This window comes from Lutra lutra, chromosome 9 (genome assembly GCF_902655055.1).
Source record: "Lutra lutra chromosome 9, mLutLut1.2, whole genome shotgun sequence".
NCBI lineage: Eukaryota > Metazoa > Chordata > Mammalia > Carnivora > Mustelidae > Lutra > Lutra lutra.
Window position 1 is genome coordinate 107829872 of NC_062286.1, and position 23521 is coordinate 107853392.

At 42.0% G+C, this 23521-nt stretch overlaps 1 protein-coding gene across 1 annotated transcript in view; it reads right to left on the reverse strand.

Annotated features, from left to right (window-relative positions):
• SLX4IP (SLX4 interacting protein) overlaps nucleotides 1-23521 on the reverse strand; it is a 176184-nt gene that overhangs the window by 50518 nt on the left and 102145 nt on the right. The window contains 2 exon segments of the mRNA XM_047746110.1: nucleotides 12391-12511; nucleotides 16502-16591. Of these exon segments, the coding sequence (XP_047602066.1) occupies nucleotides 12391-12511; nucleotides 16502-16591 (211 nt within the window).

The following is a 23521-nucleotide window of genomic DNA, read 5'->3' on the forward strand; positions in this document are numbered from 1 at the left end:
CTCAGACAGAAGGAAGAATAGGAAGAACTTGCTTGTTTTGGCGATTCTCGTCTTTTTCTCCTCTGGTGTGAACACCCACTGATTTCCTAACATGGTGGTAATGTGCCCCACCACAGAATGCTGCGTGGGTGTCGATGAAGAGAGAGGAAGCCTGGTAATTCAGCCCTGAACATTCACAGAAGATACCTGGGAAGCCACAAAAGAATGAACAGACGGCTCCATGCATTGGCTAAAGATTTAAGCTAAGATTTTAGAGGCGTGCTCAGCTTAGAAGAAAAGCCAAAAAGAAAGCCACTGCAGACAGAAACCACAGTACCCAGGAAAATTTAATTTATTTTATGGCATTTTCCAAAGGACTGGGTTTCTTAGATGTTCACTGCAAGAAAAAGGTTATACAAAATGGAATAATGGGCAGTTTAAAAAAAAAAAAAAAGAACTGTTCCACAAACACAAAGATGTAGTGAACCCTTACTATTTAGACAATGCACTGAGGTAAATGTTTAGCTGACAGATGAGTTCTGTTCTGGAGTCTATGTCTCCCTTTCCATCCTGTGATCAGAGAATAGGGGATATACAACCCAAACAAAGATATCCATGTGATAGTTCAAGTAAGACACCTTTCCTGGCTTTCACATGGTTAACTTGAAAGATACCTTTTTTTTTTTTTTTTCAATGATTAGGGGCAAGTTTTATTAAAAGAGAAAACACTCTCTCTCTCTCTCTCTCGATGGGGATATTGAAGCAGTTTAAACAGGCCAGACATTAGACAGCTGTATTTTCACACAGCCTCTGACACTTACTAGCTTTGTGACCTTGGGCAAGTTGCTCAAACACCTTTGAGTTTGGTTCTCCTCTTCAGATCAAGAGTTAAGAATGTCGGCTAGCAAGGGCTGCCCCAAGGATCTGCCATGGGGAGGAGACACAGCACAGGGCTGGTAGCAAGCAGGCTAAAGCCCACTAAGAGGTAACTAGTCGGGGTAAGAATACTAACAGGCCCCTGGGATAGGGAGGGGCTGGAGGGAGGAGAGGTTCAGTCCCTCCGTGCCAACCAGTCAGGAAGACACTGTAGCTGATCTTACACCAGAGTAGGATGTGGTTTTGACTTTCTGAAAACTGAGTGAGAACAACTATTTAATAATTTGTTAACTCACAAGCCACTTTCACCTCTGCCTTTTGTCAAGGGGCAAGCGATGTTGCAACGCAAGTGTGCCACAAAGCTCTGCCAGATAAACACATGGCTGGTGAGCAGAAACGACACTCCGTTCCTTTATTTCTTCCATGGCTTGTGTTCCTCCTGAGTGACAGGCTCGGCACTGCGTGCTCAACAGCACCAGAGTCCTGCCCTCAATGAAAATGACATCTCTCTGGGATTCGAGGAACCAGCTGGAATGGTGAGTGCTGCTACAGCTGGGGGGGACCGGGTACCCGGGAAAGGGCAGGGGGCAGGTCCCTGAGAGAGAGGGTGCACAGAATCAGATAAAGCTCCTTAGGAGAAGTGACACCTGGGCACAGGCTTGCAGGAGGAGGAGGAGCTGACCCAACAACAGGAAAGGAGAAGAGAGCTGCAGGGAGAGGAGGGCAACATATGCAAAGGCCCAGAGCCAAGAGTATGATGTTCTGGGTCCTGTCACTCAGGTTACAGTGACAAGTTGATAACTGACCACAGAAGCTCTCCCAGGGTTGCCTGGCCAAAGCCAGCTGGGACCAGTGACTCCCCTTCCCCTAGGGAAGAGGAACTCCTCTTGAACGTGGCTTCCCATGGGTCCAGTTGCAGGGCTGGCAAGGTCTATAAGCTCTGGGCAGTCGGCTTGCTCAGCATTCTTCTGAATAATCAGACTGCCTGGTGCATGACACTGATATTAAACTGTGCACCACCACCATGCCCATAAGGTCACTTTCCTACTTGCTCAATAAAAAGGTTGATCAGTGGGAAAACCAGGGTCCCTCTGCTGGAGTATAGATACAAGGTACATTAAGCTGCACCCCAGGTAAACACACCTGGTACAGGATACCAAGAGAGCAGACAGTATGCGTGCTGATCTGCATGAGAATGCCAGCCTGTGCCACATGACTGCTCTGTGTTCCCCAGAACCCTGTGCATAATGGTGGGGGGTCAACATGGAGATGACACTGTTGCCAGGGCTATTCCTGAGCAGGTAGCCCCACTGGGTATAAGGGTCAGGGAGGAAGAGATAGTTGCTGAGAAGGCTAATGACCAGGACAGACACGGTGTCTGTAGACCACAAAAGCCCAAGAGTGGGTGTGTCATCTGGTGACTGGGTGGCCTAAAATTTGCGGTCAACTAAGGCCTATGGCTGGCCAAGTCACTTGGTCCAAGATTACTCAGTGGTAACCTTGGGAGGAAATCTGTCAATAGCTCAATCCACAGACATCTTTGGCTTACTGGTTAACAGTTATGTCCACAACTCCAAATAAAATGGACAGCATACTTGGGCCCTACTTAAACTGTATATGACAAGCTGAACTGTGTCTCTTCAAAGCTTATATGTTGAAATCCTAATCCCCAGCACCCCAGAATGTGACTGCATTTGGATATAGGATCTTTAAAGAGGCAATTAAGTTAAAATGAGGTCATCAGAGCGGGCCCAAATCCAGTATGACTGGTGTTCCTATTACAAGAGGAAATCAGGACACAGATACAAATAGAAGGAAAACCATGTGAAGCCACAGGGAGAAGACGGCCACATCTACAAGCCAAGAAGAGAGGCCTCAAAAGAAACCAACCCTGATACCTTGAGCTTAGACTTCCAAGCCTCCAGAATTGTGAGAAAACAAATTTGTTTAAGCCACCCAGTCTGTTCTATTTTCTTATGGCAGCCCTAGCAAAATGGGAAAAAAAAATCAAGGTCTGGTGAACAGGGGCCTGACTTGGGCTACTTTGAAGGAGATGTCACAGATTCTTACCTAGTCCCCAGATTTGACTCAATCCTCAGAACCACGTCTCCCGGAAAAGAGAGCCAGGCACCCCTCAAGTCAGGACCATAAATCTCCCACTTGTGATGTGCATCTGTTTTCTAGAGGGGGATGCACAATGAGAAAAGGGGGATACACAGAACTCTGAGATTGGCTCTGAGATAATGCTAATTCTCAGGGTTCCTGACTACCACTGTGACCGACCAGTGTGATAAATAGAAACTTGGTTTCAATTCATCTCAAAGAGAGCCCAGTAGGTCTATGAAAATCTGTATTTGTCTTCTCAGTTGATGAGTACATAATTGGGATAGATTTACCTTGCAACCAACAGAACCTAAACTTGGACTCCATGTCTCATGGAGTACATGCTATACAGTAAAGAAGGGCCAAAAAAAAAGTCTCTGGAGTTCCCTCTTCCCATCAAAACCAAAAGCAGGGGCACCTAGGTGGTTCAGTCAGGCATCCAACTCTTGATTTTGACTCAGGTCATAATCTCAGGGTCGTGATATCAAGTCACACATTGTGGACTCCCCACTCAGCGGGGAGTCTGCTTGAGATTCTCACCCTTTGCCTCTCCCTGTGCTCACTCTTGCTCTCAAAATAAATAAATACATCTTTTGGAAAACAAACAAACAAAAACAAAAAGAAAAGCAATACTGGTCCCTGGAAATCAAAGAATTCATTCTGGGCACGTCAAAGAGTTCATTCAGGTTTCTGCACCCCGTTGCTCTTAGTACTAAGAAATAAGCACAAACACTTTTCAGGATGTTTGCATGTTTCTTTGATCTATGTAAATGATCTAAAAGGGTGATGGCTTCAGTGACCTGTTTACTAGCAGATAAAAATTTGGACCTGGTTCATCAATGGCTTCACCCAACCAGATAGTACCAATCGGAAGTAAATGCATGAAATGATATAACCTCACTTGGGGTAGAGAAAGAAAATCTGTCCCATGAGCTGAATGTTGAAGAATATACTTTGGGTCCATTTGGCCAGTAAGGAAAGACAGCCTGATACATGTACGTGTGTGTGTGTGTGTATTCATTTATTCAGTGGCAAGAACTCAGACTGGTAGACAAGGACATATGAGGAAAAGTTAAGTAGAGTATGTGTAAAAGTATCTGTATCTTGTGTGAATAGTCTCCAGCAAGGTTCATTAAGCAATTCTTATAATGAGCTGAACAAAATGACCTGCCCTATGGATGCTGGCCAGCCTCCTACCCCAGATGCCAGATGACCTGCTCATAGGGCTCATGAGACATGTGGCCATGGTGGCAAGGATGAATACGCTAGGGGTCAACACCATGGACTTAACCTCACCAACACTGAGCCCTGCCAAATGCCAAATCTGCCAACAGCAGCAATTAATATGAGTCTCCTTATCAACTCTCACACTGCAAGGAGATGGGCCAGTAGTCATCAGTGGTGGGTAGATTATTATATTAGACCTCATTCATCACAGAAGAGATAGTATCTTCACTGGAATGGACCCTTATTCGGGATTTGAATGTATTTCTATGCCTGCCACGTTTCTGCCAGCCACATCACCCAAGAACTTACTGAAGGCCTCATCCTCCATCACCACCATAGTGCTTCTGACCAAGAAACTCACTTGACAAAGAAGCCGATAGACTCATAAAGTGCAATGGTCCTACCAAGCAATCAAGCAAGGATCAAATGCAGCTGGCCTTACAGAGTGGTAGAAGGGTCTACCGGAAATTCTGTTGTGATACAAACGACAAGGCAGGATCCTGTGGGGCTGGGGTAAGGTCTGACAAGACATACTACATGCTGTGACCAGCAGAACAATATATGTTCCCTTGGCAAGAATTCCTGGAACCAGGGAGTGGAAGTGGGAAGTGACCACCTCAGCAAAATTTGCTTTCCATCCTCATGACTGTGCTTCATGAGTATTCAAAGGAAGACTGGAACGGAAGGGATAACAAGGACCCAGGCTGCAAGTTAAAAGTGCCACATAACTACTTCAGGTTTCTTATGCCATCAGACAAAAAGACCAAAAGGGGAGTGGAAATGCTGGCCCAGGATGACACCACAGAGGCAAGTGGACAAAACACTGAGAGGATAACGGGCTTTACTGAGTGGCACATTTCCAGTGCTAAACCTTCATGAGAACTGTGGGTGACCTCAGAAAGGCAGGACCACTGCCAGCTCCAATCCCTCTGGAATGAAGGTTTGGATCGCTTTGCCAGGTAAAGAATCCTGATCAGCTGAGTTACTGGCTAAGGGCCAAGGGAATATGAAATACATGTTAGGTGAGAGAAGAAAGAAATATCAACTATTCATTTCAAAAGCTAGTATGGCAGCATCCTCCTACACTGTCTTCCTTGCTGCATGATGTATATATTTGTGTATTAACTAAGTTACTGACTTAGTTAATATAACTTACTTAGTTAAAATAACTTACTATTTTATTCAAGCTATGTTGGCAATAGTGAACTTCACAATTTAGTCAATAAGTTAACAAACATGGGCTATGAATGAATGTCACTCAGAAAGCCTAGGCTGGGAGCTAGAGCATGAGACTTTGGATTCTTGCTCAAAGGAGGTGCTGGGCTTATTTCCTCTGTCGCTGGGAGAGCTGTGTCACTAGGCAGAAACCTGCTGTTGTCTGGAAGTTTGTAGCAAAAGGCAGCCAAGAGGAAAAGTTGAGAGGCTCATTCAAGAGTTGATTAAGAAGGCTCAGACCAAGGAAGGGACAATGGGAAAGAGAAAAAATTATGAAGAAAATGGCAAACTACCCAAAATGAAGATGAACAAAAGCTATAAATACGCAGTTCATAAAAAGTGAAAGATAAAAATCAAAGAGCAGAGTATCTCCTTTTCTGGCTTTTGGCCTGTCAGACTGGGAAAAATTAAAAAAAAAAAACTGGTAACACCTAGCACTGGCAAGGTTAAAGGGGAAAATATTAAGTGAGACAGAATTGACAGAATTTGACAGTTAAGTCCTTTTTTTAAAGATTTATTTATTTATTTGAGAGAGCGAGACAGAGAGTAAGAGCGCAGAGGCTGGGAGGGTAGGAGCAGAGGCAGAGGGAGAGAGAATCTGAAGCAGATTCCATGCCAAATGTGTGGAGTTCAATGCAGGGCTCAGTCTCAGGGCCCTGAGATCATCCAAGAGTTGGACCCTTTAAACACGCCACAAAGGTGCCCCATGACAGGTAAGTCTTTTAAAAAACTTTCTCGCAAAACTAACTTTTATTGAATCGATTGAAATAACATCCCAGGCAATTTAAAAAAAAAAAAGATAAACTATCAGCAAATGTCTGTGCTTTACTGTTCATGGAGTTTGCGAATACTCTTTGCATTCCTTTACATGATGAGGCACATTATTTGCTACATGGCTCTGGAAATGGAAAAAGGTAAGAAATTCATGTGAATGAGAGAAGATACCCACCTCACACAAAAGCATAAACCACTCACATTCATCCAAACCACCAACACAGTAAGGATAACTCAATTTTCATGGAACATGAGACACAGAACTGGATACTGAGGAGGAAATAGGCAGGGCCTTATGGTTAGTGGCTTTCAAATTGCTTTTGAAAAAAGGCATTTAAGTAAGATTATGGGAACAGCTGAGAACAGGCAGTCAGATAAATGTAGAGAGATGTCTCTGGCTCTGAGGCAAGACTTAAGAACATGTATTCAGTTTCCAGTTTTAGTGATGCTGTTAATAAACAATGTAAGGTGACAGTATGTTACTATGTGTGTCTACTTCATTCCTACGGGTACACACGGCCTAGAGCAAGATGAACCTCTTTGTGGAAAGCAACCTTGTGGGAGAGATAGATGAATGATGGTCTTCCTGCCTTCTGGAAATTAACAGTTTAGTATGAGGTTAAGCGCTTACAACCAGAAGCAGAGCTGTCTATGTTCTAGGGTTAAGCACTAATGTGATTTGGAGAAGGAGAGAGGCTCTGTGAGTGGCAAAGCACCAGTCTTTGCCACTGAAGGGGGTAGGATAAAGGTAGGTAAACGGATTATAGCACAATTATAACACAATGTGACAAATGTATTAAAAGTGTTAAGTGCCAGAAGACAAGAAACTGAGGGAGACTTTGGAGAAGTAATATTTGAGGTGGATCTTAAAAGTTAAATATAAGTTTTCCAGACAAAGGTGAAACCTGTAAATGTTAAGGCAGCGGTATCAAGAAAGCAGGCTTGTGGGAGGCAGGAAAGTGAGCGGTGGGAGGAGACAACGCAGGCTGGGAAAGTTATGGTATGCTTTGACCTTACTAGGAAGAGGAAAGATAGAACCATGCGTGTAATTTATCACCTGTACAAACACTTATTAAATACCTACTGCAAAGCAGGAAATGTCCTTAGCTGGAGACACAGTGGAAATAAAAGAGGCCGAAGCTGTCTTCAGATGGCTTACATGGCTTGTGGAGAGACAGACCAACGTTAACCGAATGATGTTCGGGATGCTTGTGGGCCAGTAACAGGGAGACAGGGAGACGGTTCCCCAGGATAAGTTTCCCTGAGGAGTGATTTTGAGCAGAGAGCAGAAAGAGCACAGGGAAAGGATCGAGACCTGGGCTCCAATCTGGGCAGAGACCCCCAAGATGAGCAGAAGAAAGGAGCTTTGGAAGAAAGGCATTAAGCTGTCATCACTGGGAGCAAGAAAGAAGGAAAGAGGGGGACAAGATGAGGCTGGAGAGGCAGGATCCTGGCTTGCACCTGGGAGCCCTGGCGAAGAGGTTCACAAGATCAGACCTGTGATATTAAGGGATGACACGAACTGAAGTATAAACAGCAGGAGAGGCATCGGCCAGAGTGGACACAAGGAAGCCAGCCAGGAGGCTGCTGTGGGTGTCCCGCCAGGCAGGGGAGGCAGGAGCAGGCACTGGTTGGCGGCAGCAAAGGAGGGGACTGGCTAAGGTCTGAACATCAAAAGACATGGTCAATTAAAGGTTAACTGTTACCAGAAGTAGAAAGGAAAGGGAAGTGACTGCTTTCATACCAAGATGACTTTCAAGGAAGAACACTTAGCCCAGCTGAGTGAACACAATGGTTCTTCAGGATCCTCCTGCCTCCCTCTGGCAATCGACTGCACTCCTGATCTCATTACAGCAAAGCCTAGCATTCATCCCGAAAGTGGTTGCTCAGGCAAATGCAAGCTTCTCCTAGTTTGTGGTTGTGTAGTTAAACAAACCAAGTCGAAGACAAATGACAAACTCAGAAAGGTCATGTACAACACATAAAACATACAAGGCATTTTTATCCTTAAGGAGCTCTTACAAACTAATAAAGACATGAACGTTAAAACTAAAAATATTATAAAGGAGTTGCTGTGTGTGAACATGTGTATCATCAAGATACTCACTGTGCCATTGTTTACAAGAGAGAACACATTAAAACACAACCTAACTGTCCTACCAATAAATCAGAGTAAGATATTTAATGGAATACTACACAGTCATTAAAAGTGGCGATGGGAACCCTGAAGGGCCAGAAGAATTTTAAAAAACATTAAGGAAGTTGGAAGACTCATATTTCCTAATTTCAAAAACTTATTACAAAGCTATGGTAACCCCCAACTGGCATAAAGACAGACATGTAGAACGATGGAATAGAATAGAGAGCCCAGAAATAAATCCTTACATTTATTATCAAAGACTTTCAGTAAGGGAGCCAAGACCATTCAATGGGGGAAAGGGTAGACTTTCCAACAAATGGTGCTGGGACAACTAAATATCTGTATGAAAAAGGATAAAGTTGAGCCCTACCCTTAAAATTAATTCAAGATGGATCAAAGACCTAAATAAAAGGAGCTAAGTCTAGAAAACTCTAAGAAAACATCAGAAAAGCTTTGTGACATTGGATTCAGTAAAGCTTTCTTGGAAAAAGTGTCAAGCACAGACAGCAAAATAATAGATAAATTGACACATCAAAATCTAAAACATTGGGGCGCCTGGGTGGCTCAGCGGGTTAAGCCTCTGCCTTCGGCTCAGGTCATGATCCCGGGGTCCTGGGATCGAGCCCCACATCGGGCTCTCTGCTCAGCAGGGAGCCTGCTTCCTCCTCTCTCTCTGCCTGCCTCTCTGCCAACTTGTGATCTCTGTCTGTCAAATAAATTAAAAAAAATCTTAAAAAAAAAAAATCTAAAACATTTCCACATCAAAGGATACTATCAAGAGTCAAAAGGCAACAGATGATGGGAGAAAATATTTGCAGATCATACACCTGAAAGGGAATTAATATCCAGAATATATAAAAGAAATCCTACAACTGAAAAACAAAAGCAAACAACCCAAAAAATGGGCAAGGACATAAACAGACATTTCTCCAAAGAAGATATACAAATGGCCAATGAGCATATTAAAAAGATGGTCAAAATCATTACAAATGAGGGAAAGACAAATTGAGACCACAATAAGATACCACTTTATATCTGTTAGGACAGCTATTAGCAAAACAACAGAAATTAAGTATTAGCAAGATTGTGGAAACACCGAGATCCATTCTTGGTGAGGATGTAAAATGGTGTAGTCACCAGAAAACAGGATGGCAGTTCCTCAAAAAAAACCAAACCAAAACAAACAACAACAACAAAAACAACTAAATAAAAAAAAAAAAAAAAAAACTGGTAATTACCATATGATCCAGCAATTCTATTTCTAAGCATACACCCAAAGAAGTGAAAAGAGATTCAGAGAGATATTTGAACACAAATATTCATAGCAACATTATTTACCATAGTCAAATGGTAGAAACAACCCAACTATTCTATGACAGATGAACAAATAAACAAAAATGTGTGTTTGTGTGTGTGTGTGTGTGTGTGAATATTATGAAAGAAAATTCTGATAAATGCTATAACAGGGATGATCTTTGAGAACATTAAGCTAAGTGAAATAAGCCAGACACAAAAGGATAAACTGTCTGATTCCATTATATGAGGTACCTCAAGTAGTAAATTAGAAAGCAGAATAGAGGTTACCAGGGGCTAGGGAAGAGAGAAATGGGCAGGTATTGTTCAATGGGTAAAGACTTCCAGTTTGGGACGGCGAAAAGTTCTGGAGATAGAAAATGACAATGAGAGCGCCTGGGGGGCTCAGTGGGTTAAGCCGCTGCCTTCAGCTCGGGTCATGATCTCAAGGTCCTGGGATCGAGTCCCGCATCGGGCTCTCTGCTCAGCAGGAAGCCTGCTTCCCTCTCTCTCTCTATCTCTCTCTCTCTGCCTGCCTGTCTACTTGTGATCTCTCTGTCAAATAAACAAATAAAATCTTTAAAAAAAAAGAAAAAGAAAGTGACAATGACTGCACAACAATGTGCATGTACTTAATGCCACCAAATTGAACACTTGAAAATGGTTACCCTGGTCAATTTTATGTATAGTTTACCACATTAAAACAACTTTTCAAAAAATGGTGATGCATATGTTTGTTTGTTTGTTTGTTTTTTAAAGAATTTATTTATTTGACAGAGAGAGATCACAAGTAGGCAGAGAGGCAGGCAGAGAGAGAGAGGGAAGCAGACTCCCTGCTGAGCCCAGAGCCCAATGCGGGGCTCAATCCCAGAACCCTGAGATCATGACCTGAGCCGAAGGCAGAGGCTTAAACCACTGAGCCATCCAGGTGCCCCGGTGATGCATATGTTTTAAAGGATTTCTATATTATGTTATGTGGGGGAAATAAAAAACAGGGTATAAAACTCTATGTATGGGGCACCAGGGGGGATTCAGTCAGATAAGCATGGAACTCTTGGTTTTGGCTCAGGTCATGATCTCAGAGTTCTGGGATCAAGCCCTACGCTGGGCTTTGAGCTCAGTGAAGAGTCCACTGGGGATTCTCTCTCCTCTCTCTCTACCCCTCCCCTGCTCACACGTGTGCACTCTTGCTCTCAAATAAATAAACCTTTTTTTTAAATTTTGTATATACAGAAAGATCACTTTTCTATTTAAAAACAAACTGTAGTAAATAAATAAATAAATAAATTCGTCCATGCAAATAAAAACAAACTTCTTGCCCACATGAGCCCAAGAAAGACTTTGATTTTCATCTTGGGGCCAGAACAACACACAACCCATCTTCCCTAGCTGTGAGAGAGGCTGGGAAATTGAGTATTTAGCATTTTTCACTCAGCAGCAGAGGAAGCCAGGGAAGGGCTAGTTGACAATCAGTACTGACCATGTTACCTCCACACCAGAAATGAAGGTCTGGGAACCTTCTCTGTTCCTTCTCCTTTTGTAGCAGTTAGAAAATGAGACTAGCCCGGTCTGCTGGGGTATAAGCCCCTCTGGCTTTTCTCCAGCTTTACCCTACTACTAAGCGAAATACCAGAAACTGTCATCTAATACAATATAGTTTGAACTGAAAATTCCGTTCGAGGCTTCAGTTCGGGTTAAATTAATCTGTCTGCCTACTTATCAGCTGTGCCCAGGTGAACAGTGTAGATTAAGTGTGCCTTCAAAGGGGTTACTTAACACAATTCTTCTCCTAAGGGGATGCTGCATTAGTATAACCTAGTTCATGGCTGTCCAGTGCTGCTCTCTGAGGATTAACACAAGGTTGACCTTATTTGTACCACAAAGAGTATTATGAAATGCTGATTTAAAGTTAAAAAAAAAATAAATAAAAGCATGACAATGACAGAGAGGAAAGAACAGTGGGCTAGGAGTCAGAAGAGCTGGGTCTGGGGTCAGGGTCTGCCACCTGTCACCAAGTATGCTTTCCTTCAACAAGTCACTGAATCTGTGTATCTGGCACTGGGCTAAGTATGGAGGAGGGGGGCATGCGGGGTAAGATGCCAAATAAACAAGATCATCTCTGTCCTCAAAAAGATGACCTTCTATTTAGGTGAGCCCCTAATCTTATAGATCCTCAGCTTCATCACCTACAACTCAGACATCACCATTCTCAAAGTGTTGTTGGGAAATAAGGCAGGACAGTTCAACCCCAGTGCCCTTGACATTTTGGCCAGATAATGCCTTGTTGTGGGGGGCTTTTCTGTGCGTTGTAGGATATTCAGTGACATCCTTGGCTTCCAATCCCTAAATGTCAGTAGTTTCCTGCCACCCCCCTCCCTGCTCACCCAATGACAACCCAGTGTCCCCTGGGACCCATCACCCCCAGCTGAGAATGTCTGAAATAGAGTCACATATATGAAAGCATTTAAAAAAGCATAAAGCCCCAAATCAAGTCAGCATTAATGTAAATCTATCTGTAAGACTACTTGTCAAAAAAAAAAAAAAATCCTTTAAAGTATTTACATTTTCCTTAGGAATGTTTTATTCTCTATTTTTATATATTTTGCCTACTATTAAAAGCCCTCCAGGGCTTTTTGGTTAATTTTCTTTACCCAAACAAAGCATCTTCATTAGAACATATTTTTTAAATGTATCACTGTACTAACATGACAGTCAGAGTCAAACATAATTGCCATCTCTACAAAGCAGAAATTTTATCCAAAATCAAAGTACTCAGTGCCTACCTTTTAAGGTCAAGGGACTGGATCTTGTGAATTCTGTATTTGATGGCCTGTGCTGTTTACGAACTTCCAAGTACTCCTTGACTCTTGAATCAATGGTTTCTTTTAACAGTAAACAGACTTCCTAAAGTAAGGTGAAAAATGAGACATAGTTTTTTCATGTAATGCAATGCAAAAAGAGTCAACATCGTGCATATTAAAAAGTCAACACTGAACATTTCATTTTGTTTGTTTTACTTAGCTGTGAAGCTGAAAAGAATGCTGTCTGTGCTTGAGGGTAACATCCCAGGTTTAAGGTTGCTACTGAGGTTTGTTCAAAATCATGATGCTGGCTTACTCTGTGACCTAAGAAATTCATTTCATTTCCCTCTGCCTCAGTTGCACATTTCTAAAAGGAAGATAAAAGCAGTGAAGTGCCCCGTGTGGCCAGGCAAGATGAGATGGCAGCCACCTCCCGCCACTCCACGGTTTCAGGGGACCGTTGTCATGTGAGGATTCCAGGGACAGGGTTATTAGCTCTTCCTATCTGTTCAAGAGGAGCTGGCCACCGTGATTTTTCTGCAAATATTTTCCCATTTTTCAAACTTGGTTCAAAACCTTTTTTTTTTTTTTTTAAGATTTTATTTATTTGAGAGAGAGAGCGAGAGAGAGCATGAGTTGGGGTGAGGGGTAGGGAGAGGAGCAGACACAACCCTCCCCCAAAAAAAACAATCTAACAGACAAAACAACAACATTTTTTTAACCTAAACACCACCACTCACTAGTTTCTGGCCTCAGGTTTAGAAATCTACTGAAGAAGGAACAGTATCGAGGGATGGGCTGAAGAGAGAACTGGAAACCAGTTTTGTGATTTTCTTCCATGCTCTTGTTGATGATCCCGTACATGCCCATTTGCTTTTGTGAAAACTGCACTGTATCTGCTGATTAATGCTGAAAATAATTTAACTTCTCATATTTCTCTAAAGTAGATTAATATTTATTAGGCAACAGAAACACATGGTTTTAACTCAATGTCAACATACCACACCGCCAGCAAATTTCTGGGGCTGTCGATTGTTTTATGTATCAGTGTTACTTATGAAAAGAAAAACACAGCTCTCAAAGTCCACCACACAACAGGAAGACACTGTCCACCAGAGACATGTAGCTAAGGCAGGGAAAGGGGAAAATGGCACACAAATCTAAATTTCCTAATTTAGATTAAGAAACTGGTGTGTAAGGACTGATAATTCTGATCCAAATCCCAGCCTCCGCAGAAGGCTCGGAGTTGCCAAGGTCAGCTCAAACCTGTTTCACTGGTTTCTTCAATGCCATCTCAGGTTGATCTCTTAGAAGCTTTGTAAATTAAAACAAGAACAAAATTCTAAGTAGCTCTGAAGGGCAATGATCGCCAAACTTGTTTTTTATTGCTAATACGTACACTCCTCAAGAGTACTGAAAATCCTTGATTTAATTCACAAACGTGATCTACGTGAAATGTAAACACTGGTCTCCTCTCTCCTGCTCTCATTTTGCAGCCCAAAGATGCAGTGCCTTGTGGAATACAGAGATATCCATTTACAGCTGAGTGTTCTGGCATTGTTCACACAACAGAAAGGCAGCCTTGCCTCATACTGTTGTTTTAACAATTAAAGAATTTTGCTTCACATGCAGGGTTCAACGATGACTGAGCTAGAAAATATGTGAAAGACATACATGGAAACAGAGATTGTTAAAATTTGGCCATAAATGCCCTATAAGGCTAGAACTAAAAATAGTACAACAAAAATAAAACAAAGGCCCATACAACACAAACTTTCTCCCTATAGTTACGGGGCTTTCCTTCCATGAGTCAGGTTTGACGAATGGAAGGTAGACCATGAGCAGTGTGGTCAAGATACCCTAGGAACTGACCACACCACACTTAGTGAAGCATTCTCCTCAGAACCAGAGCAATGCTAGAAAAGACAAATTCCCAGCTACACAGGAGGGGCACCTAAGAAGACCGAACCAAAATCAATGAGCAAGAGGACAGAGATATATACAGAATTTCCAGGCTAACAGGGGCTCACACTTGCTTCCTCAAGTTTACAAATGAAAGAGTACGAGTTTGCATATTTGGGTACAAAGACTACTCGTGCTGGACTCAAAATAAACTTGGGTTTAATACATGCAATTAGTTCCTTTTCCTGAAAAGGAACTGGACATTCTTAAGACTTTCACTATATAAAGTGACTGCTAAGATGCAATCAAACTGATTGCTCATGAAATTCCAAACACGAAATGATCTAATATTAAAAAAAGATGAAAACATTGGGACACTGAATACAGGCTAGAGTCCTATCCTTTCCTTGACTAGCTTTCTCCTTTGTCTGGCTCTCCCTCTCTCAGAGCCATTTTAATGTCAGTGAACAAACTTTAAAGGAACAGCTTCAAGTATAAGCAGCAAACCATCTGCTCTGCTTTGAGAGGGAAGCTCGGCTTGCTGGCATAACCAGCCCTCCTGCAGCCAACACTGCAGCCAAGCTCTGCAAGTCCCATCCTGCACTGAGCACCTTTGCTAAGTCATGCCTTGCTGCCCGGACATAGTACTAGGTGGAGCAGCAATAGCTGTGTGTGGCACCCTGGAAAAATCTAGTCTCATGCTTTGGCTAGAAGGTGATTCACATATTCATGGCTTTATTTTAAAGCCTTTCAAATCAACTGCTCTTGGCAGAACTGACTACCTATCAACAAGAAAGGGCTAAGGCTGAGGTGGTAAAGCTCGGAGAGACTGGAGGAAAAAGTGGGCCCGAAAACAGTGGATTCTAGAATGCTGTTCATGTCAGTCAAGTCAGAAGACTTTTGGGGTGAGGTCCCCTCAGGTGAGCATTAGTCACTTTGGGGAAATTGAGTGTTGGTAAGCCAACATTGGTTAAGCCAAATTTGGAATTCCATGGAGCTGAGTTGTAGCAGGAGATGCTGGCTTCCTAAATATTGAGTCCTGAAGAGGACAACCCATTTATTTAACCTGAACGGTAAATCCCATGACACCGAATCTCGTGCTTGCCTTCTTTCAGCCGTGGCCCACTAGATACCTGGGGCAATATCGCCCAGCCAAGTCTTGATTATATTAGTACCTCGTGACTGAAAATATATTACTTATAAATTTTCTTTGAGGGAGTTTTTGTCTTCTAGTAGTCTTCAAAAGTTGACTAAAAACAGTTACCACAATAAAGGTGTTTTTTTGTTTGCTTTGTTTGATTGCCACTATAACTAGATTCTTCTCCACATATTATCTTTCAATAAATCTTATTTTTACTTCTAGCTCTAAAAAGCTATTGTGGTGAGGATCACGGAGGACACAAAGTGCTATAATATTCTGACAGTTATGTGAAAGCTGCTGCCTCATGATTGCGCTCCCTGCTCTCTAGTACAAGGACATGGAGAAGGAAGCAGGGCACGTGAGGAGAGCCAGATGCCCTCTCCAACCTTCTGCCACAGCAGCACTGGGGTGGGATCATGGAAACTGAGAGCTAGGAGTGACTCAGAGGCCTCTGGTCCAACTCTTTCATTTGCAAATAAGGAAATTGAGGCCCAGGGCGATCAAACCCATGACCACCCCAGCCATCCACCTCCCTGACTGATCACAGTGAGAAGGACTACAGTCAAACACCTCCACGCTTGCCATCAAAGATGCCTGTCAAAAAAAGTACAGTGGAAGACAAAAGTGTGGACGATGAGAACTTAAGAATTAAATACTTGATTTCGAGCTGGAAAAGATCAGTCCTGTGTCACCCCACGCCTACTTCAGGGACTCAGCCTGTCCTTTACAACCAGTTAGATTAAAATCCCTGCTTGCCTAGAACCCTCACTTTTCAGCCGTCTTCTAACTATAATGAGCCCTTTCCCCAAAAACAAAGAGGTAGAAAAGTCCTAGTTTAAATAATATAGCTTATGAAATACATAGATGTATTACCTTCTCAGGGAAAAAGAAGCAAGTGTATGTCTGTCATTGGGAATATAACAACCGTTTCTCAAAGGTTAAGTATCATTCCTTATTTTTTGCTCACGAATGAAAATGAAAGCTGGAAAGAGTTAATATTTCTTCTAGCAGCAGACATTTGCATTTAAACAGTGAAAAGTTTTGTGGTACCTCTTTCTTCTGTTCAGAAAACCAGCTGGTATCTTTGTTTGAACCCTGTGGCTGTATGTGAAGATCGACCAGGACAGCAAAATTCCCACACTAGAAAGACATTAATGGCAGAGTTAGCTCACACCCAGCAAACAATGAGAGAAAATCTCACAAATTCCTATGTGGTTGCTCATGATGAAATGGCAACAAAGTTCCCTAGTGGACAGAAACCTTCCTACGGGGCAGGGCTACGCATCATAAACCTACCAGTTTTTGCAAGTTTAATATTTAGGGTAGAAATGCTAAGGAGAAATAGAATTTTAGTCATGATAGTAAAGACATAATACCTATCTCTGGGCCACGCCTTGAAAGGGGATTGTTCAAGACATCCATAGCAGCTGGAAGACTATCAGACACTGAAAGAAGTAAAATAGGTCAGTCCTGGGTAGGCTCCAGAAAAGAAGGGTTCTGTGGATAGTCAGGGAAAGTTTTTCTTCTACGTAGGAAGGAACAGCTATAAGCGACTGCGTTTTTAGACAGACAAAAGGAACAGCCGAGACAGCACATCTTAGAATAGAAATAAAAGTGAGGACAAATGAAAAAGAACCAATGAGAGGAAGGTAGATGCTGATTGACAGTTATCAAAACTAAATTAGTCTCATTAAAATATGCTATAAAACTGTCCAAATCCTGCTTTCTGTCGCTGTACAATAGGGTAGTCAATAACCATGTGTGGCTACTGAGCACGTGAAATGTGGCTACTATGATTGAGAAGTTGAATTTTAAACTGTATTGAACTTTAAACAGCCGTATGTGGCTAGCTGTTCTGTGGCACAGCTTTAGACCCTGTAAAATACAGCCTTATAAATCCTCACACCTTATGAGTGATTTCTAAAAATCTCTAGATAACTGTGGATGAGCTGACTCAGAAAGGAATAGGAGACTAAGATTGCAGGCTGGGGATGGTCTCCAAGGTCCAAAGGGTCAGTGATGGCCCATAGGAAAATGGCATTTCTGCACCTCTTTGGCTCAGTAGTTTTTTTTTTTCCTTTTTAAATTCTGTGCTATAATTCAATGGTGAAAGGAAATTATTTTCGACTAATGACCCGAGAATACCAAACATAAATATGTTAAGAAAATAAAACTCGGGGGCGCCTGGGTGGCTCAGTGGGTTAAGCCTCTGCCTTTGGCTCAGGTCATGATCTCAGGGCCCTGGGATTGAGCCCAGCATCAGGCTCTCTGCTCAGCAGGGAGCCTGCTTCCTCCCTCTCTCTGCCTCTCTGCCTACTTGTGGTCTCTGTCAAATAGATGAATAAAATCTTTAAAAAAAAAAGAAAAGAAAAGAAAACTCGACATTTACATCATACCATACACAAAAATGAATTTGAGATGGATGAAAGACCTTCATATAAAAACCAAAACTGTCTTGCCAAATTTAGAATACAAAAAAATTTCTTAGGATGCAGAAAGTACAAAATACAGAAAAAAAATTAAATTGAACTCTGTCAAAATTAAAAACCTTTGTTCATTAATAAAATGAATATGCAGGTCACAGGTTGAAAGAAGATATTCATAAATGCATATATGTGACATAAGGTCTGGCATCCAAAATAAAGAACTCCTACAAGTCGATATTAAAAAAACAAACAACCCAAGCTTGAATAGATACTTCACAAAATAAACAAACAGCTAGTAACACATGAAAAAGTGTTCAACATCAGTCATCAGACAAATGCAAATTAAAACTACCAAGACATACAACTCCATACCTACTAAAGTGACTAAAATTAAAAAGACTGACATACCAAATGTTGGTAGGATATGGAGCAACCCAAACTTTCATACATTGCTAGTGGAAATATAAAATGGTTCGACCACATTGGCAAACAGCTGGTCAGTTTCCTACAGTTAAACATACATTTAATTTACTCACTAAGCCAACAATTCCACCTTAGGTATTTATCAAGAGAGAGAAAAACATGTGAACAGAAAGACTTGTATGCAAATGCTTGTCGAAGTTTTATTCATAATAGCTAAGACAGAAAGTCCAAGTCCATCAACAGGAGAATAAACAAGGTGTGGTACATTCATTCGATGGACTGCTCCTCACAAAACTACTGATAAGCTCAATATGGAGTGATCTCCACCTTAGGTTGAGCAAAAGAAGCTAGGCAAAAAGAATACATATTGTATGATTCTAGAATGGCAAAATTAAATCTGTGGTCAAAGCAATCAGACAGTGGGCACCTGGGTGGCTCAACTGGTTAAGTGGCTACTTTCCGTTCAGGTCAGGTTCCCGTCCTGCCACTGACTGAGCCCCACATGGGAGTCCCTGCTTAATGGGGAGCCTGCTTCTCCCTCTCTGCTTGCCAATCCCCCTGCCTGTGTGCCCGCGCGTGCTTTCTCTCTCTCTCTCTCTCTTTCTCTCTCTCTCGGTCAAATTAATTAATTTTTTTTTTTAAAAATCAATCAGATAGTGATTATTTAGGATGGAACTGAGTGAGAACAGGCACAGAAGAACGCTGCATGGTGATGGGATGTTCTATATCTTGCTGGATTATACGCTGAAGATTAGTTCATTTCAGCGTATATAAATTAGACATCACTAATAATTTTTTAAAAGCTGTGTAAAAGCAGATTTATATTTACTGACAGTTATATAAAATGTATTATGTCCCTCAAAATGTATGGGTATTTCGGGGAACACCAAAGTGAAGTTCCCCATGTAAAAAAATCATGCAATATGGTGAAAGAGGGTCTCCTATGATGTCAAACAGTGTAACCCACTGAACTGCAGTATACTGTGTTACAACCAGTATTTTAAAGAAAGAGAATCAAAGGGAATATTTGAATAGATTAAAAAATATCAATATGTTACATGGTAAGGTCAAGTCTTGTTTTGTGAAACTTATGTATGAGTATAATGAGTTATGACGTAAAGCCTATTTCTTACTGTGGATTTGTGGTCAAAACTGTTTGAGAACCATACTTAAGTATACTGTTATTTTAAAAGTTTCTTCACAATGCGGATCATAGATTTAACCTTTAAGGAGTATGCTGCCACCAGGTGGAGGTCATATGCCACAACTACATGCTCTTAGCCAGAGGTTATTAACCTTTTGTGTGCCACGGACCTCTTTGGGCAGCTGTGAAGCTGATGACATCTGCTCAGAATAATGTTTTTAAATGCATGAAACACAATGCATAGGAGTAAAAAAAAAAAAAAAAGACACCAATTTGACTGAAGCATGTTTATCCAAATTAAAAGAAAATTTTGCGTGTGATTTAGTAATGTATGTACTTGTTTATTAAGGCACTGGCTCTTCTCACATAGTGGCAGATCTAATAACTGCCATAAATACAAAGTAGTGGTAAGCATAAACGATATATGTGCCACAATTTTAATATAATACGAAAAGAACTTTGATTCTAATGGTGACATATACTGCGAATACTACGTGTTTTAAATATTTAACTTACGGGGCATCTAGGTGGCTCAGTCAATTAGTGCCCAATTCTTGGTCATGATCTCAGGGTTGTGAGATCAAGCCCCGTGTCAGACTCCATACTCAGCCCAGTCTGCTTGAGATTTTCTCTCTCCCTCTCCTCTGCCTCTCCTCCAGTATGCACATGCACTTGCTCTCTTTAAAATAAATATTTAACTTATAATAAAAATAATAAATTGATTAGAATTTGGTTAAAATAAAGATGTAATTTTGTTCCCATCTAAGTTCACTGACCCTGTGAATTCTATCACAGACCTGTTGAGGCTCCACAGACAGAACAAGAGCCTCTCCAAAGCAATAGGATATGCCTTACGCACATCTTCCTGGGTTTCCTGCAAGTGTCTAATCCTGACTCCTCAAACCAAGTTCTCTACATCCTCTTCTCCATTCGCAAAAATATCTTTTAAAAGAGATTAAAAAAAAAGTGATGCTCAAACAATCTGAATCAATAGTACTTAACAGTAGCTTTCTACAAAATTAAGTAGCAAGGTCCAACTCAGGTATTTTCTCATCATTTCATAACTTTGATGACAAAAACACCTAGTGTAAGTTTGATTATAAACAGACTGATTAGAATGTCTCTTTCTTTCAACCAAATCATGGATTCTTACTCTGGTGTTCAAACTTTCCTGGATTTCAGCCAGACTCCACCACCGGGCACATGTGCAGTCTCCCGACCGCCCCCCGCCCCCCAACAGCAGGAGTCTCCCTCTGCTTCCAACAGTTCTGAGTTCTCTAGCAAGTGCTCTCTCAAACTCCCACGCTAAGCAGCAGGACTGTGCCTTTCTAAAGTCCCCTGCTCTCAAAGCTTTTCTGCTTTGCTCCCATGAGTGAACAGACATTACTGCTACCAGAAGCAGAGCCTTCACTTCTCCTTAATTAGGACATCATTTTCAGCTCTCAGCAGATAAACTGTCCAGCTCTCTCTTTAGAAAGGAGGAACACACAAACCATCACTTCTTTCTTAGGCCAGAGCTGCTCATTTACACAGGCCAAGTTATCTCTTTAACAGACCAAAAGCTACTAGAAAAAGCTTCGCATCCCATAACCAGGGTTGTGAGTCAACAGGCCAGGGTCTGAGCCAGCTTCTAGGCCCCTCCGCCCAGAGGTTTCTGCCAAAAGCCTGGGAGTCAACTCTAACTCCTTCCTTTCCCTAGCCCTCCACAATCAGTCACCAAGTCCTGTCGATTTTACTTCTTAAAGAGCAAAACAAACCCCTGTCTCTTGTTCTGCAACTCTTATCATCTCCCAATTGGAATATTAGTGCTGCTTCTCTTGGTGTCTCATGAACTCTCAATGCGCCCATCAGAGTAATCTCTAACAAATGTGCTGTTTCTGCCCTCTGCTTCTAACATACCTCAATGTTCCTGTGTTTAGTGAACTCTTATGCCTCCTTGAACCCTAGCAAGGGCATGGACATCTCTGTGGAGCTTTTCTTAACAGTCTGTCACCTCCCACTCTGGATCAGGCATATGCGTCCCATGCTTATTTATTCCTGCACAAAATGGCTGTTCTATGAAGGAGCTGTCCCTGCTAGGCTGTTAGTCCCTTGGTGTAGACAGACAGGGTCCCAATCTCATTCGACTCTACACTGTGGATCAGCTTATAACAAGTGCTAATATTGTGTGTGTGTGTGTGTGTGTGTGTGTGTACACACACAGCTTTAATCTTCAGTGAGAGCAGCATCCAGCATCTAGGACACCACTCCTCTGCCTGAAGAGTCTTTCTCAAGGAGAAGGAAACAGGGCACGTGCTTACTTAGTATTTGATAGAAGGAAGAAAGCAATGAGTGAACAAAGATGAGATAAACGGGCTCTGAATTTTGGGCAAACCACAGCCTTATCTGCTAAGTGAGGGTGCTAAACCCATGCTGGGGACATGGCTGTTCCAATTCAGCCCAGGACACTGATGCATTATAGAACAACTTCCTCTCTCCTTATTCTAGAGTGGCAATGACTACACCATCACCAGTGGCAGTCATTTTTTATAGTTTGAAAAAAGGAATAATACGAGGATCCTACAATTACTTTGCCCTAAACTCATTGCCAGGAGTGGATGATCCTATTTCTAATTTTACCCTAAGTGTAAAATAAAGGTGGAAATGCTAACATTTTTCATACATGCAGTATCTCAGAAGCAGGCTCAGAATGGCAAGATCCATGTATATTCTCTCTCTCTCTCATTCACTCATTCCTTCAGCACCCACTGAGTTTCACAGGGACGCTGGCCAGAACTTGAGGCAGCAACAGAGCACTACAGTTAAGCGTAACCATAGCGTATGCCCAAGGACCAAAGGTGGCCACACTGTAACTCTGTCCGAGGGAGGCCAGGGCTGAGGGGTATGACCTCTCAGCTAAGTCCCGAGGTAGATGGCAAGAGGTGGAGAAAGAAAATAAACAGCACCCACCCAGGGAAAGAGGCTTGGATAGCCTGGTGTGCTCTGGGGACAAAAGAGTCCAGTAAGCAGACACATGGCAACATCAGCAGGGCAAGAAGGTTCCACTGGGCAGGCCAAGGGGAAACAAGAAGACCTGTGGGCTGGACAGTTCTCTCAGGTAGGAGTGTGGTGCATGCACTGGCGGGGAGAAACCATAGAACCATGCAGACAGGGTGTAAAGCCACCCCCAAAATCCAAGTCAGAGACAATGGAGGGCGATGGGCAAAGACAAAGGGGTAGATTTGAGAGAAACTCAAAAGAAAAAGAAGAGGATGTTGGTTGGGTGTAGGAGAAGGAAGGGCAAAAATGATGCTCCCCGTACATGAGTAGTGTCACACGCTCATGGGGCTCTCCCCAGGCGGCTCATCCAGATGGGTCCACTCTGTCAGTGGCTTTGTATCCTCACCTGTCACCAAGGATTTAAGGCAGGTTGGATTAAGGCAAAGGCAAAGACTAATAATAGAGGAAGGCAAGAAAAACAAGGGTAGAAACATAAAACCAACGGTAAATATGTCCAACATTCCCACCGTGGTTGTAGGTTTCTGCAACATTTGGCTCTCAGTTTGCTAGTTTCCAATGGAAAAAACGGAAAGCCAAACAGAATCCATAAGATTAGAATGAATCATCTGAGGATAACTTGATAGTTCCTAAATATTACATCTAGAAAGACATTTCTCCCAAAGGTTTTCATAAAAAAAATAAAAACAAACAAAAAAAACAACACGGCAATTCTCTTCTTGGAGTATCAACTTCACTAAAAGGCTTTAAGGAACATATTAAATATTTTCATATAAAAATAAACTGCACATCTGGTATAACATGGAATTAAAAAGCCACATGGTTTTTAAAGGAAAAGTACAGTTTCCAGAGCACCTATGTTTTAGGCATTGTGCTAAGCTTTACCTATAGTATTCAAATTAATCCTCACCACTAACCTTTGAAAGAACACAACTATTATTCACATTTTATAGATAAGGAAGCGGAATCCAAGAAGATAAGGACTGGTCCAATATGACATAGTAAGTAACAGACCCAGGAATCAAACCCAAATCTCTTAGACTCCAAAGCCCACTGCCATGCCATTACTTAGAAGACTCG